The 16,360-nt window shown below is 36.4% G+C and overlaps 1 protein-coding gene across 1 annotated transcript in view; it reads right to left on the minus strand.

Annotated features, from left to right (window-relative positions):
- CYYR1 (cysteine and tyrosine rich 1) overlaps nt 1–16,360 on the minus strand; it is a 112,463-nt gene that overhangs the window by 11,924 nt on the left and 84,179 nt on the right. Inside the window, 1 exon segment of the mRNA XM_007466503.1 lies at nt 1,249–1,406. Coding sequence (XP_007466565.1) covers nt 1,249–1,406 — 158 coding nt within the window.

A 16,360-nucleotide genomic window follows, 5' to 3' on the forward strand; every position in this document is an offset into this window, starting at 1 on the left:
AAAGATAGGAGTCCAGGATGACGCCAAGGTCTTTGGCCTGAGCTGCTGGGAGGCTGGAGATGCCATCAACTGAGACGGTGAATGGTGAGTGGAGGAGGCTTTGGGGGGATGTTCGGAAGTACAGCTTTAGACATGTGAAATTTGAGATATATCAGTTAGACATCCAAGTGTAGATGTTCAACCGGCAGTGGGATCAAATGAGTCTGAAATTCAGGAAAGAGGTTTGGAAGGGAGATATATAATGTTGGAAGGCATTTAGCATGTAAAGGGTACTTAATACCATGAGGCCAAATGATAGAACCAAAGAAGTGAGCGTTGATACAGGATGGAAGAAGACACAAGAGTGAGCCTGGAAGCAGTCTAACATGGAGATATTGGAGAAGAGGGAGAATGGACAAAAGAGGACAGGGAAAATGACCATGCTCGCACTCATCTGAAATTTGCTCCCTCAAGCTGAAGATGGTAGGGAAAAAGTTAAGAGCGGAGAGACATTACTAGGGAATTTATACTCAGGGCAGACTGGATGTAGAAGCTACCTTATTCCTTTCCTATAGGCACTGAGAGAGAGGACATGAGTATGGATAGAAAATTATCTTCCTAAGGATTTGTTAAATGTAGAACTTGACTCCTTTTTATATATCAAGTTATATATATATATACAGGTTGACTTAAAAATGCTATTGAAATCAAGGCAAAATGCAGCACTTTGTTTATGTGTTCAATATATTTATATGTGGAACTTCTAGTAAATTCTCAAGAAATCCTTGTCAAATTGTTAATAAATTACCTTTTTGCTGATAATTTTAGTATTATGTTAAGACTGTTTTCTTTGCATAAGGGGGACACATAAAAACGTTCTTCAATACTTTTTCTCAAGACATACATACCTATTGAATCAGACGCCAGTTAATTCAGCCATGTAACTTATTCTTTCTCTACAATTATTTGTCAGAACTCACTAGCAAATAGACACAGTGGGTGTGAATTGTCTATTCCTCTTTACTATGGCTGATTGGCAACTGTAGTCAATAAGACAACCACTGAAAATATGAATGTATTCAAATAGAAGGTAGATTTTATTATGTGGATCTAAGTAATCTTCATTGAAAGTTAGAGCTTCAATCTGCATTAATTTAGAAATATCCTACATACTTGGAGATTATTCCAGTGAGAGTCTTCTACCCCAGGAGTACAGCATAACTAACAAATCTGACTCTTCCTTCAGAAAGAGTAAGCAGTTTTGCTTACCAGGGTAGGAGGAGATGGCATTGATGTGGGTGGTCCTGATGACACCCACCCGTGTCCCACGGTTGTTTTTCATGCACATGCAGATACATATGGCAATTCCAGCAATGACCCCCATGATGAATACGATTCCAAATACTATGCCAGCAATTGCTGTGCCCCTAAAAAGGAAAAGCGAAAGTACATTTATTGAAAAGGCTCATAAAGATTCCTCAGCCTTTCAACTATAGTTCCATGACTACATGACAAGTGCCCCTTTAAATATGTTCTTAAGGATAATGTTAAAAAAGACTCATGTTGGGCTTCCCTGGTGGTGCAGTGGTTGAGAATCTGCCTGCCAATGCAGGGGATATGGGTTCAAGCCCTGGTCTGGGAAGATCCCACATGCTGCGGAGCAACTGGGCCCGTCAGCCACAACTACTGAGCCTGCGCATCTGGAGCCTGTGTTCTGCAACAAGAGAGGCCATGACAGTGAGAGGCCCGCACACCGAGATGAAGAGTGGCCCTCGCTTGCCACAAATAGAGAAAGCCCTCGCACAGAAACGAAGACCCAACACAGCCAAAAATAAATAAATAAATAAATTTATAAAAAAAATAAAAGACTCATGTTTTTCAGTTCTTGAAACCATTCCATAAGTTAATAATTTCCTTTGCAGCATTTTCTTTGTTTCTCTTTCTGAAATAAACCTCTGAGCCTCCTGGATAACTTCTCTAATTTTTCCTGTCTCTGTTTTCTTGAACTACTTTCTGGGGAACTTCATTGACTTTATCTTCCAAACTTTTATTGAACTTTTAAATTTCAGCTATCATATTTTTAACTTCCACGTGCTCTATCTTATCCTTTATTGCAACACCTGTTTTATAGTGTCCTTTTTCTGCTTTTATGGATGTAATTTCTTCTATTAATCTCTAACAGTACTCATGACATATTCTTTGAAACTTTATCTGTTTTTTGTGTTTCCTCTGTCCTGTCTAGGCTCCTTCTTATTGATTGTTTACTTTAATCTGTTTCATGTTTGACATTTTCCTTAAATGTCTGGTGATCCCTGAATCTATTCCTATGTAATAAGCTGCTATTTAGTAATAGCTGGTTGGAAGTTCAGTGTGCAAAGCTAATATTGGACAGGTGAACCCTGCAGTAGAGGATCAACTGAGGCCAGTTCGCATAGTTTTGTTTTTTTTTGTAGCTGTTCATTTTTACTCCTTAAAAGGATCCTCCAGTTTCATAGTTGGGGAATATGAACTGGGCTGCCAGTTTCCTGGAGCCTGGGGTTTTATCCATAAGGGTATGGACTTTCACAAAATCCTCCTGTTTTCAGCTCAGAGACTCAGTCTCATTCTGCTATGACAGAGGAGGCTTTCAGGTTAAGTCTTCAGTAACAAAATCTTTGTGGTTTAAAAGCATGACTTCTAAAGCCAGACTGCCATGGTTCCAACTGTAGCTGGGTAACCTCGGGCAAGTTGCTCAATGCCCCAGTTTGCTTCTTAATGAAATAAAAGATCAGCTTGGTGCTTATCTGAATCTCCTCCCAAATTTAATGTTATGAAATAACTGTGCTCCTAGATTCATTTGCCACATAAATAAGTTCCTGTTCTCGAGTGCTATATGAACATCTATCCTGTACTTTTCTAGGACAGGTTCATAATCTCTCATCCCAAGGCCTTGGGACTAGATGTGTCTCGTAAGTCAGGAATGTTCAGATTTTGAAAAGGGAACATGCATATACTGTATATTATATGATATTCCCAGGGCCAGCATCCTGAGCATAACACATGTACATTTCTGCAGTAAAGGTAGGAATATTGACACTCGTGTATTACATAGAAGCTATAAAAAAAGCCCCAGGTTCGTTCAGGCTCAGTCTTGCCACCAATTGAGTTGTATAAAACCTTTACTTTTCAGAGTTTTTGAGGACTTCAGAATTGCAGATAAGGGACTGTGGGTGTATATTTATACAATTCAGAAGAGATCTTCCCTCTCTGACTTTTCCCTACTCACTTAAAAAAACAGAATACCATTATGCATTCCAATAGACTCCTTTAAAATATTCCCACATGCATTTTAACTTTGTTAGTAAATTATGAAAGTAGAACGTGAGACATATTTGGATGGGCTGCTATTAGCAATTAAAGAATGGCAGAGTCTAGCAGTTCAATAAATATGTCTTTTCAAGAAAAATGATTTATCAAAGGTGGTAACTTGAAATTAAAAAAAACTAAAAGTAATCTGGAAACTTCTTTTTTTATTGTAATTTTCAGGTCTAAATAAGACTAAATTGGAGCACTTAATTTATGTTCCAGACATAATCAGTGGTCTAATTATTCAGGTGTAGAGTTTCCAAAGTATGTGTTATGGAAGCTATCAATTTGGGACATATTTATATTCATTAATTCCTTTTTAAATAGAGAAAAGTAAAAAATCAGTCACATTTTGTTTTCTTGTTGGCAGCTTCAGCAAAAGTGCCTGCCCTTGAGGTCAATAATGACGTTGCAACTAATGGGTTAAATGAGGTTTTTGATTAAATCATGATTTTCATGTCCTTGATCCTTAGATACCCATTAGCAATTGTAAATTAGTTACTTAAGACATGGCAAGTATAAAATTTATAGCATTATTTAGTCTGCTATTAATTTAAAAAATAAGCAGTCACCTTCCAGTATATAAGTAATTTGGTTTAGTCAACTGTTGGAAAGAGAGAAGCTATTAAGTTGAGAAATTTGGCATCATAAAATCCTTGAAAAGATTTATTTAGGGAATGTATTTTTTTTGAAAGAATGCATTACAAGGTTTGCATATTTTCTCTTCTCTAGATTTCTATTTCGAAATAATTATAGATTCAGAGAGGTCCTGTGTATCCTTCACCCAGTTTCCCCCAATGGTTACATCTTAGGTAACTAAAGTACAACATTAAAACCAGGAAATTGGCATTGGTATAAAGTGTGTGTACAGTTCTATGTCATTTTAACACGTGCATAGATCCATGCAACCAGTTCAGCAAGCAAGGTACTATACCATCACCCCAAAATATTTCCCTGGGCTCCTCCTTTACAGTCATATCCAACCTCTACCACCATCAATAACCCCTGACACCATTCATCTGTTCTCCATTTCTATAACTTTGTCATTTCAAGAATGTTATACAAATGGAATCACATAGTACATGACTTTCTGAAATGCTCTTTTTTCACTTAGCATTATGTCCTTGGAAGCCATACTGGCTTTTCTGTATAGCAATACATTCCTTTTTATTACTGTGTAGTATTCCATGGTATAGATATAACACCAGACTTGAAAATTACAATAAAAAGAAGTTGCCAGATAACTTTCAGTTTTTTTAATTTCAAGTTATCACCTTTGATAAATCTTTTTCTCTTTTTTCTTTGTTTAACCATTACTTCTTATAGGACATTCTGTTTACTTCCAGTTTTGGCTTTTCCATTTATAAAGCTGCAATGAACAATCATGTACTGGTTTTTATGTGGACATAAGTATTCATTTCTCTGGAATAAATGCCCAGGAGTAGGATTGCTAGGATATATAAGCATATGTTCTATTTTAAAAGAAATTGCCAAACTATTTTCCAGAGTGACTGTACTATTTTACATTCCCACCAGCAGTATAGGAGAGATCCAGCTTCTATACATCCTTGTCAGCATTTGATATTGTCATTATTTTTTATTTTAGCTCTTTTAATGGGTGTACAGTGATTTCTCTTTGTAATATTAATTTACATTTACCTTAAGCTAGTGAACATTTTTTCATGAACTGATTTGCCATTTATATGTCTTCTTCAGTGAAATGTCTCATATCTTTTACTCATGTTCTAATTGAATTATTTGTGTTTTTACTGTTGAACTTTTGAGAGTTCTTTGTAAATTCTAGGTATGACTCCCTTATCATATAAGTAGTTTGTAAATATTTTCTCCCAGCCTGTAGCTTGTCTTTTCATCCTTTTGCAAGAGTAAAAGTTTTTCATTTTAATGAAGTCCAACTTATCAATTTTTTCTTTTATGAATTGTGCTTTTGTTGTCATGTCTAAGAACTCTTCACCAACCCCTAGTTTCTGAAGGTTTTCTCCTATGTTTCCTTCTAAAAGATTTATAGTTTTATGTTTGCCATTTAAATCTATCATCCATTTTGACTTAATTTTGTATACGGTGTCAGGTTTAGATCGAGTTTCATTTATTTTGCCCATTGATAGCCAACTGCTCTGGCACAGTTATTGAAGACACTATCCTTTCATTGCACTGCCTTTGCACCTTTGTCAAAAATCAGTTGGCCATGCTGTCTGGGAGTATTTTGGGGTTCTGTATATTTTCTTATTGTTGGATAGGGTGTTTTATTAAATGTTGAGTAGATTCTGTTGGTTGATGATATTGTTCAGTTCTTCTATATCCTGTTGATTTTCTATCTAGTTTTACTAATTGTTGGTGAGGGATGCTGAAGTTTCCAAGTATAATTTTGGATTTGTTTGTTTCTTCTTTCAGTTCTATCAGTTTTGTTCCAAATATTTTGCAGCTTTTCTATTCTGTCTAGGCTCTGCACTTGACCTGTGCTGATAGGCATTGGGATGAGGCTTTATTTTTTTTTTTTCTTATGGTGTTTGGTTATAGTCAAATTAGTTAAATTGTTACTGTCTCAAAGTTTTCTGTTTTGCTAGGCTGTCTCTTTCTGGGGACTTTGGCTGCAGAGATCAGGCCTTTGTTGGGGTTTTTATTGTCTGCTCCTATTGGTGCTTATGGGTTGCCAGCTTCTTTATCTACAAACCTGGGAGAAATGTGGCAAAAAGAAAACCCAGGGAGCTCACTGTCATGTCATGTTGTTCTTCAGCCCACGAAGTTCCTAGCTGCTCTGCCTTCTTCTCCTCACCTTTCAGAATTTTCTTGTTTGTTTTATATATAATATTTAGGGTTTTAAAGTTGTACACAGAGGGAGGAATAGGGAAATGTACATCTACTCTGAAAAACTAAAATATTGCAATAAATGGTATTGTTTAAAATTGTAAAGTGATTTTTTAAAGCATAATATAAAAACATTTTTATAGAAGAGATAAAAAAATGTGATGAATATCCTTAAAAACATATTTGGGTTTTTAGGGAAAAAATTGCCATTGATCTACATATATATACATGATATATATCTCCTATGATTTTGAACCTTTTCCTATACATATTAAAAGTGCTCAAAACTCTTTAATAAATACACAAATTAAGCTAAACTTACCCACAATTATTAAACTGTTAGGAACTATCACCCACAAAATTCTTCCTCTGTAATGAAAGTATTTCCTAAAGGCATGTGTTAATTCCCTATTCAAATGAAACCTGAAAGGGCATTTTTCTTGGGAGAAGAATGAAATATAACTTCTTTTTGATGTCGTTAATTCTTTCTTTTTTAACTGCTAATATTTTGGACTATAAAGCATAATTCATGTAAATATATATGCAAAGAGAAATTTCTGTTTTCAGAAGGCTACTGCAACACCTTTTATGAATTCTACAATTTCACAAGTAATTTTTTCGTGCCTTTAATAATTTTGTGTGAGCTCAGTTCTAAACAAAAGCATTTAGTTTTTTGGTTACATACAAGAATCACCAGACAAAAAATCCAAGGTTATATAAACAAATTATTCTTTTAAACTATCCATTATAATTATTTATTATAGTGAATGACTTTTTTCGGTCAATTTTTAGTCCAAGAGTAGGCAATCTATGGCCATGGGCCAAATGGGGCCCACGAGTTGTTTCAGTAAATAAGGTTTAATGGGAACAAAGCCAAACACATTTGTTTACCTGTTGTTTGACTGCTTTGGTGCTATAATGTCAAAGATGAGTAGTTGTGACAGAGACCACATGGTCACAAAGCCTAAAATATTTATCATCTTGCTCTTTGTAGAAAAAGTACTGAACTCTGATTTATTTCACTTGTGAATAAATTAATGCTGCCTTTCCCTAGATGACGTTTTCTAAAACATGATGTCAGTAATGATATTGTAACAAAGGAAGTGGTAGCACAGGCCAGACAATTTGTACTGAAAAATCTAACATTTAATGGTATTTGGAAGCTCTTTTAATTCCATTAATCAGAAACTCACAAGAGTTGCAAGGTCTGAATATTCTTTTTGATTACCACTACTAATGTTGTTTACTCTAGTACATTTCTGATGCTATTTCAATACAAAAATTACTCATGTTTTGTGGTATAATGAAAATATTTAGTCTTTGCCCCAAGATCCTGGCACAAAGCTTTTAAAACCCTTAGAATCTCTGAAGTGATTAAAGTGTCTTTTGTATGCTAATGAGATGACTGGTGGTTGGGGGGCCCTAGATAACTTTAACAGGGGCACTGGTCTCCAGAAAGACCAAAGCATAATTAGAGGGTTGGAACTTTTCCCACTTCTGACCTCCAGAGATGGGGGCAGGGCTGGAGGCTGAGTTAATCACCAATGGTCAGTGAGTTAATCACCAATCGTCAGTGATTTAATCAATCATGCCTACACAAGGATAGCACCGTAAAAACCCCTACATGATGGGGTTCAGAGAACTTCCAGGTTGATGGACACATCATGGTGCCAGGAGAGTGGAGCATAGAGAGGGAGCATAGAGTAGAGCATGGAGAGGGCATAGCAGGTCTGAAAGCTCCATGCCCCTCCCCACATACATTGCCCTATGTATCGCTTCCACTTGACTGTTCCTGGGTTGTATCCTTTATAATCAACTGGTAATAGTAAGTAAAGCATTTTTCTGAGTCCTATGAGTTGTTCTAACAATTAGTCAAACCTGAAGGAAGGGGTTGGGGGGATCCCTGACTTTGTAGTCAAGTTGCATGGACGTGTGTATAACCTGGGGACTCAGTACTTGTGACTGGCATCCTAAATAAGGGCAGGCTTATGGGACCGAAACTTTACACCTGTGGAGTCTGACACTCACTCCAGGTAGTGTGCATTAGAATTAAATTGAACTGTAGGACACCCAGCTGATATGAGAATTGGTTGGTGTCAAGAGGAAAGACACCCCACAGGCTTTCTTCTCTGTTCTCCAAAAGTCTTTGTGGACACATTTAAGTATCAGTGTGTATGGTTTAGCTCTATGGATGGTTTTTAACCATTTGCAGATAATAAAAAAATTTGGAACAAAATTATGGATTGAAATGTGTACCAAAATGAGACTTTATAATCAAGATATTAAATGTACTTGTAGTGGCTTTAATATACTATGAAACCGGGGTTTATAACAAGGCTCAGAGACAATATTTTTCATTCCATAAATAGCTTTTCATAAGTAAAAAAGATTCTGATAATGTTGCAATTGTTACAATAATATTTACAACACATTTTAACCTTGGTACTACTATACAGCAACTTAAAAATACAGATACCTTGACATGGTTTTATTATTAATTGATGTTTAAGGTAAAGAGTAAATATGCAAAGAATGCCATTAGATTATTTCTGTTCTTTCTCTGACATGACCAATTTACAAATGCATTTTATACAAAGGACTTATGAATATTCCATGCAATAATTTAATAACATGTCTCTATTAAATAGGAAAAAAAGGCCACAGAGATATTTGATGCCTACATAAGATGCAGGAAAAATTATAGAATATTTCCATTAGGAGAAACTTTTCAAATGAACATAAGAGCTTTTAAGAAGTACATTAAGTGAGAAAACTTTTAGAAGAGAGTTTTCTGGAATAACTGCCTACAATTTCAAAAGAATAAACTTAAAATGAGTTCATTTACTATTAGAATGAAAAATAAGTCATAAATGCAGCAAAAGCATTTTATCTTTCTATTAAAGAGGAAATATTAAATAATCCTATATATTTATAATAATCCATAAGTGATTAATTAAAGCAATGAAAAAATATCATTTCAACTGTAGGGCTGAAAGGAAAAAGCACACATGAGAAAAATAAAACTTGGCAAAATTCTTCTTCAGACTCTTTCATTAGCTCAATAATTGTTCTTTCAGCCAGTGCATTAAAATATGTAATACAATATTTTCATGCTCAAAATCTTCAAAACCCATATTTTATTCTACACCTATTCACAATTTATAAAGTCTATAACTTTAGCAAAACTCTTACTGGCTTAATTTAAAAATGATGCATTTTCCTCATTGTTGCTTTGATAAGTCAATACAGAAGAGTAAGAATAGAAAAACAAGCTCAATGGAGTATGGTTTTCAATATGGATAGTATTTAGTTCCATCACTTTAATGAATAATAGTAGGTCCCCAGAACTAAATATATCTATATCTGTATCTGTATCTGAATCTGTATCTATCTCTACCTATTTATATACATATACATTTATATATATATCAAATATGATGACTATAACTTCAAGTGGTTAAATTATTGCTAAATATTGTTACAATTTGACGTGTTAAATGCTGACGAAGGGTAGAAACACCAATCCATGTGATTTTCCCAATAAGTCTATATTACTTGCAAAAAAATCCTGTAAAATTCAGATATGTTAAAGATGTTTATTTTGCCTTTTTTTTTTTTTTTTCATTTTAGTCCTTCTCTCTAATAACATCATTCAACATATCTTCCTTCTTGGGGCTTTATAGGTAACTTTTCTGTAGTCCTCAGAATAATAAAATTAGAAACTAATTTTTCTCTAAATGTTTAAATTTACTCCATTTACCGACTCAGTCCCTGTGGTAGACAATTGTCTACCTCAGTATCTATTCTCTACATTTTCCGTGATAAAAGAACTCTTGATGGTTAACTGGGTACATGGCTACTTGAAATAAATACTATTTTTTCTAGATACCCTTAAACCTAGCAGTAAAATTCTAGAAAATAAGTTGTAAATAAAATGTTTTGTGCTATCGCTCAAGAAACCTCCTTGAAAGATGGCTGGGATGGGTTTTTTGTCCCTTCCTCCTTATCTTACCTTCCATCCTGCTTTCTGAAATGTGGGTGTGGTGGCTGAGCTCTCATGTCTATGTAGGACCATGAGGATAGTCCACCTAGAGATTCAGGAGGTATGAATTTGATGGAGTATGCATCCCTAACAGCTACATGGAGATGCTATATCACTCCCAAGTTGCCTATCTCTAGGTTTCCTTTACATGAGACAGAAGCACACTGTTTTTTTAAAAAAATTTATTAAAACCTCTATTATTTTAGTTTAAGTGTGTGTGTGAGAGAGAGCTACACTGCTTGACCTAATCTTACCGAATACAACTTCTTTGCTACAATAAGCACACTGGGTAAACAAAAAGAAATATTTCACGTGGAAATAGTTCTAAGGAGCACACAGGTACTCTGAGATCCCCGGGAAAAGGTTCCAAAAAAAGCATACCAGGGGGCTTCCCTGGTGGCGCAGTGGTTGAGAGTCCGCCTGCCGATGCAGGGGACACGGGTTCGTGCCCCAGTCCGGGAGGATCCCACGTGACGCAGAGCGGCTGGGCCCGTGAGCTATGGCCTCTGAGCCTGCGCGTCCGGAGCCTGTGCTCCGCAACGGGAGAGGCCACAGCAGTGAGAGGCCCGTGTACCGCAAGAAAAACAAACAAACCCCCCCCCCCAAAAAACCAACATACCAGAACCAAGAAAGCATGAGACCGCATTCAACTTCTATTAAATTGAGATCACTTATCTTCCACCTTAGGTAGAGTTAAACTTGTATGATTCAGTGAAAGACCTTCAAAAAATCCCTGCGTTGCCTAGATGTCAAAGAGGTATACAAAATGAAAATAAAAAATGGTCTTGAATGTGCTGTGAACACTAGGGTGACCTGCACAATAATGCTTTATAACTGGGGTGCAATAGTAAATGATTTGATTGATGAAGAAAGCAAGAATAACTCAAGCCAAAGAGTACCCTTTGAGAATTGGTTGGTTTGCCCTTATCTCCACTGATCAAATTTTCTGAACAAGTTATGTTAGATTCCTATGTTAGATTCGTAAAGTGAGTTCAATGAAGATCAAATGCTTATAATAAAATAATTTAAATATTAATAGTATCAATTAAATGTTTTTCCATATATATATGATCATATATGAACATATTTAACTGTAATTTAGAAAAACAGGAATCTGAGTGAAGATTCCCTGAAGTATATTACTTGACATATTCTGTATACTGTGTGCATTCCAAATGTCATGATCTGATCAGCTGTCAGTATAGCCGTGAGATAGCACAGCATAACATAGTGTAAGTCAAAATTTAAATTCAGTCATTCATAGTTACAGAAGTTTCCAGAAACGTTTTGTGCAATATTCACAAATGTGATTCATTTCATTGTTTATTTAACAACAATATTTGGAAAAGTAGTATTGACCCACACTTAACACTGGTTTAATTTTCCAATCATGGCCTTGAGATGTTTGATTTATTCATCAGTCATTATGCCTGTAATTTTAAACAGCTATCGCTAGATAATTAACAGTCATCACTTTATTGATGAAATATATATCGGTTATCTACCATGTGCTAGGCACTATTCTGGGTGCTTGGATGCAAAGTTGAATGATACATGGTATCTGTCTTCAAGGATTTTAGAGGCATGTATGAGATACTAAACAAAAAGAGAGATTTTGAAAGGCCACTATCTCCAGACATAGAAGACTAAGTCAATAAAATAATTTAAAAATTTGATCATACTCAGCAAAAGAGAACATTTTTTTTAAATGAATGTAATAAACTCAAGAGAATAATAGTGGTTTCTTAATACTTCTTACTTGCATTTAACAGTTTTTTGACCCAGAGGATGCTTTTGTGAAATAGAATTCAACCCACTTGTTTTGCAGGTGAAAAAATCAAATCCATGAGAGGCTAAAATAATGATCTTCTAGTTAGTTTCGTGGTAAAGAATAGAGCTCAGCGATCCTAATTTTCACCCCAGAGCTGTTTATATGGCAGTGGACTGCCTTGCTCATTTTCTTTCATCCACTCACCAAACATTTATAGAGTCTGTCTGCTGTGCCAGATACTCTAGTGAGCACTAGACATATAAAGATGAACAAAGTCTCCTTAGGAAGCAGAGAAGAAGAGGAGAGAAAGGATTCCTGGAATGTTTGGGAAATTGAAACCTTGAGACCTGATGACTGACTGAATTGGGTAGTAAATGAGAGGCAGGAGTGCAGAATATCTTCCATGTGGATGATTGCCCCTTGCTGTACCATATACAGTCCCTAAAAATGTCTTGAAATGAAGAATAAATGAGACAGGGAATCATAAACTAGATTTAAGTAGATACAGGCAGAAGGCAAGCCACACAGGTTTCCTTGCCTTCTGCCTTCTAAACCTAAAAATTTCCCAATTACTTCTAGACTTACATTTAGAAGTAATGCTTTGGCATCCTTCACCCTTTGAAGTGACCTTTGCTGAAACTTCACACTGAGCTAATTACCTTAACTTGCTTATGATGTTTACTTTAGACAGGACTTTCTTCTTTTTCTTCCTGTACCTTTTCATCATATTTTAAGTAGAAAAAAATCACGAACCCGTTTTTTTTTTTTAACACTAACTCTAAAGATTTCTATTAAAAATCCATCAGTTGAGATTTAAGTCCTGAGAGCATGTAAGATTTAAGAGACTGAATCTGATTATGAAAATCAGAACCCTCAGGATAATCCGATTTCCTTTCCATTGACACCAGCATGGAGAGTTTCAAATAAATATGGAGGCTTATATAATTATTGATCTAGCAGAACAGCAACTACCTTTTAGGCCTAGACATTTGAAAATTTAATAAGGTTCCCATAGGACTGGGGTGGAGGTTGTAAACCTTTCCAGATTAACTGCTGAAACAGGTAACAGACCTTGATGATGTAATGGACCCCTGGCAGTGAGACCATGGGCCACCAAATACAGTATTTTCACATGTGGCTCCGTCAACTGTTAGACTATACATTACAAGGTAGCCAGCCCACTCAGACAACTGTGGTCCCTTCCTGGACCCTAGCAAGTCCCCATCCTCTGCCGAGACAAACTTGCAACTGATCACCATCTGCGGGTAGGTCTCCATTCTAGTTCTGCCAATGATTTGCTCAGTTCTGACATTTACTATCTGCACACAACTCTCAGGCTGGGGCTGCTCAGACCCAAGGGAAGCTGCCTGATCGCACCTCTCTGAAAGCCTTGTTCACAGCTTCACGTGCACCAGCCTAATGTGGTTGATCAGAGCTGTTACACTTTGGCTGCCTCAGAGAATCTAGCCTCATACTCACTTTAATGGTTCTTAAAGTCATTAACAAGCAATACATCCTCATCACAGCTAAACAGATCATGACATTTGGAATCCACCCAGTATACAGAGTATGTCAAGTAATATAGTTCAGGGAATCTTCACTCAGATTCTTGTTTTCCTAAATTAAACTTAAATATGTTCATATATGATCATATGTATCTGGAAAAAACATTTAATTGCTACTATTAATATTACTATTATTTTATGCATTTGATCTTTACTGAACTCATTTTACGAATCTAACATAGGAATTGGGCATTTGTTCAGAAAATTTGATCAGTGGAGATAAGTGCAAACCAACCAGTTCTCAAAGGGTACCTTTTGGCTTGAGTTATTCTTGCTTTCTTCATCAATCAAATAGCTACAAACTGTTTCTGAGTTTTATGCCGTATAATTATCCGTGAGAGGAAAACTGATTTCAATCATGTCTCATTACAGTAGATTCAATCCCAGAGAAGGAATGTGAATGGCTCATGTGGAGTTGGGGACCCTCCTATAGAACAGTCCACTTGGCCAAGGCCAAGAATACCACGATTAGCCCAGCTTGGGTCAAATGCCTGTCCCCAGACCTGCTCTATGTAACTAATGCAGAAACACGTGGGGGAAATAGAGGTGGTCAATTCAGAAGCAGAGGCAAGAATTTGGCAAACAATGACACAGTCATTCACACACAAGATAACTTTGTATAGTTGACATTAGGATTCCAAGCCCAAGTCTGAGTTTACGGCTATAAGCTAGGATTATAAAGAATGAAGAAAACCATAATTCAAAAAGAGTCATGTACCACAGTGTTCACTGCAGCTCTGTTTACAATAGCCAGGACATGGAAGCAACCTAAGTGTCCATCGACAGATGAATGGATAAAGATGTGACACATATATACAATGAAATATTACTCAGCCATAAAAAGAAACAAAATTGAGTTATTTGTAGTGAGGTGGATGGACCTAGAGTCTGTCATACAGAGTGAAGTAAGTCAGAAAGAGAAAAACAAATACCATATGCTAATACATATATATGGAATCTAAAAAAAAAAAAAATGGTCTGAGGAACCTAGGGGCAGGACAGGAATAAAGACGCAGACGTAGAGAATGTACTTGAGGACACGGGGAGGGGGAAGGGTAAGCTGGGATGAAGTGAGAAAGTAGCATGGACTTATATACACTACGAAATGTAAAATAGATAGCTAGTGGGAAGCAGCCACCTAGCACAGGGAGATCAGCTCGGTGCTTTGTGACCACCTAGAGGGGTGGGATAGGGAGGAGATATGGGGATATATGTATACGTATAGCTGATTCACTTTGTTATACAACAGAAACTAACACACCATTGTAAAGCAATTATACTCCAATAAAGATGTTAAAAAAAAAAGAATTAAGGACAGATAGAGACAAATCTCAGTTCTGTTCATCCTTCACCTAAATATATATGTGGTACCAGAAAGTCAGAAAATTAACTTTAGACAAATACAGAGGTTTGGGACTATAAGGATTTCTAGTGGCCATGTTTTGAAAGACCTTATTTCAAAGAATCTTAAATTATATAACACTAAACATATTTGAGTATTTCTTAGATGTATGTTAGTGTTTCAAGGAAGACAGAGCCTGCGGAAGACACATTCGCACATATGTAAATAATTATAATGCACAGCACTGACTGCAAACAGGGGAAGCATGGAGAAGGTTCTATGACAGCAGAGGATAGCAAATGTGCGAGTGTGTGTGTGAGTAGAGATGGGTGTGTGTGAGAATGTATATCACTGAAAGGAGGTGCAGGTATATATGCGTGTTTGGGGAGTGCTTGAGGATGGGTGGATTCCTAAAGGAGGTAACCCCTTCTGAATCTTAAAGGAAGATGAGGAATTAATCAATGGAGATTGAGGGGATTAGAGCAGAAACACATTTAAGATCAAAGGAACAAGGTATAAATGCCATAGGAATGTAAGATACTGTGACATGTTTAAGGGACCATGAAAAATTGAGAGTTGCTGAAATAGAAAAGACGCAGATGAGGCTGGAGTAAAAGCAGGGGTTTGGGGGGGGCAATTAGGAAGGTCTTGAATAACACTGTAAAGAACTTGACCTTTTTATTGGAGTTAATGGAACAATAAGTGAAAACCTGCAAGCATGGATCAATCTAAGACTAATGGGAAGAAGAGTGGATTTGATGGGTACCAGGCCATACCCAAGTGGTCCTATTGAAAGACCATTGTAATTATCTGGGCAAACCGTGGTGAAAGACTGAACCTGACAATGAAAGTGGGGCAGGGAAGAAGGTGGGGAGGAAGGAGTTCAAAAACTCAGAACATATAACATGGAAGGTAAAGTTAGCAGTGCCTTCATGCCATCAAATTCAAACTCCTAAAAGATTATTATAACTCTGTGCTATCTGCAGGCAGGCAAAGCTCTTGGACACTCCCAGCACTTAAAAGTCACTAAGTCTGGAGGCATCTTTTCCATTACTGAATAATTCCCTGTAACTGTGGGACACTTCAGTAGATTTAGTTCACCAGATCTCTTATCTCTCTCAAAGAAAGGACCTCTGCAGAGGGAAAGCTCTGACCTTTCACAGGAAAGAAGGGAAGTGTCAGGCCCAGAAGGTGTCAGAGGGCAGGAGATAAACTTTGCTTACCCTTGTTGTCTACTGGTCTGATTTCAACCAAGTGTGTTTTCCAAAGATGAGTATGTTTATAAAAATCATGTGTACTCTTTAATATTGCATTACATAAACTTTTAGCATAATGAGCATGCATAGATAGGAGGTTTGTTTTATTTGTATAATCAGTGAACTCTTAATTGCCCTTCTCTGGAATGCATGTCCTTAAACCTCTGTAAAACATAAATTAAAAATAATAGTCTTTGAGTTATTCTTAGATTGCTTCATGCAGTCTGATCTTCCGAT

Source organism: Lipotes vexillifer, unplaced genomic scaffold (assembly GCF_000442215.2).
Source record: "Lipotes vexillifer unplaced genomic scaffold, Lipotes_vexillifer_v1.1 scaffold340, whole genome shotgun sequence".
Taxonomy (NCBI): domain Eukaryota; kingdom Metazoa; phylum Chordata; class Mammalia; order Artiodactyla; family Lipotidae; genus Lipotes; species Lipotes vexillifer.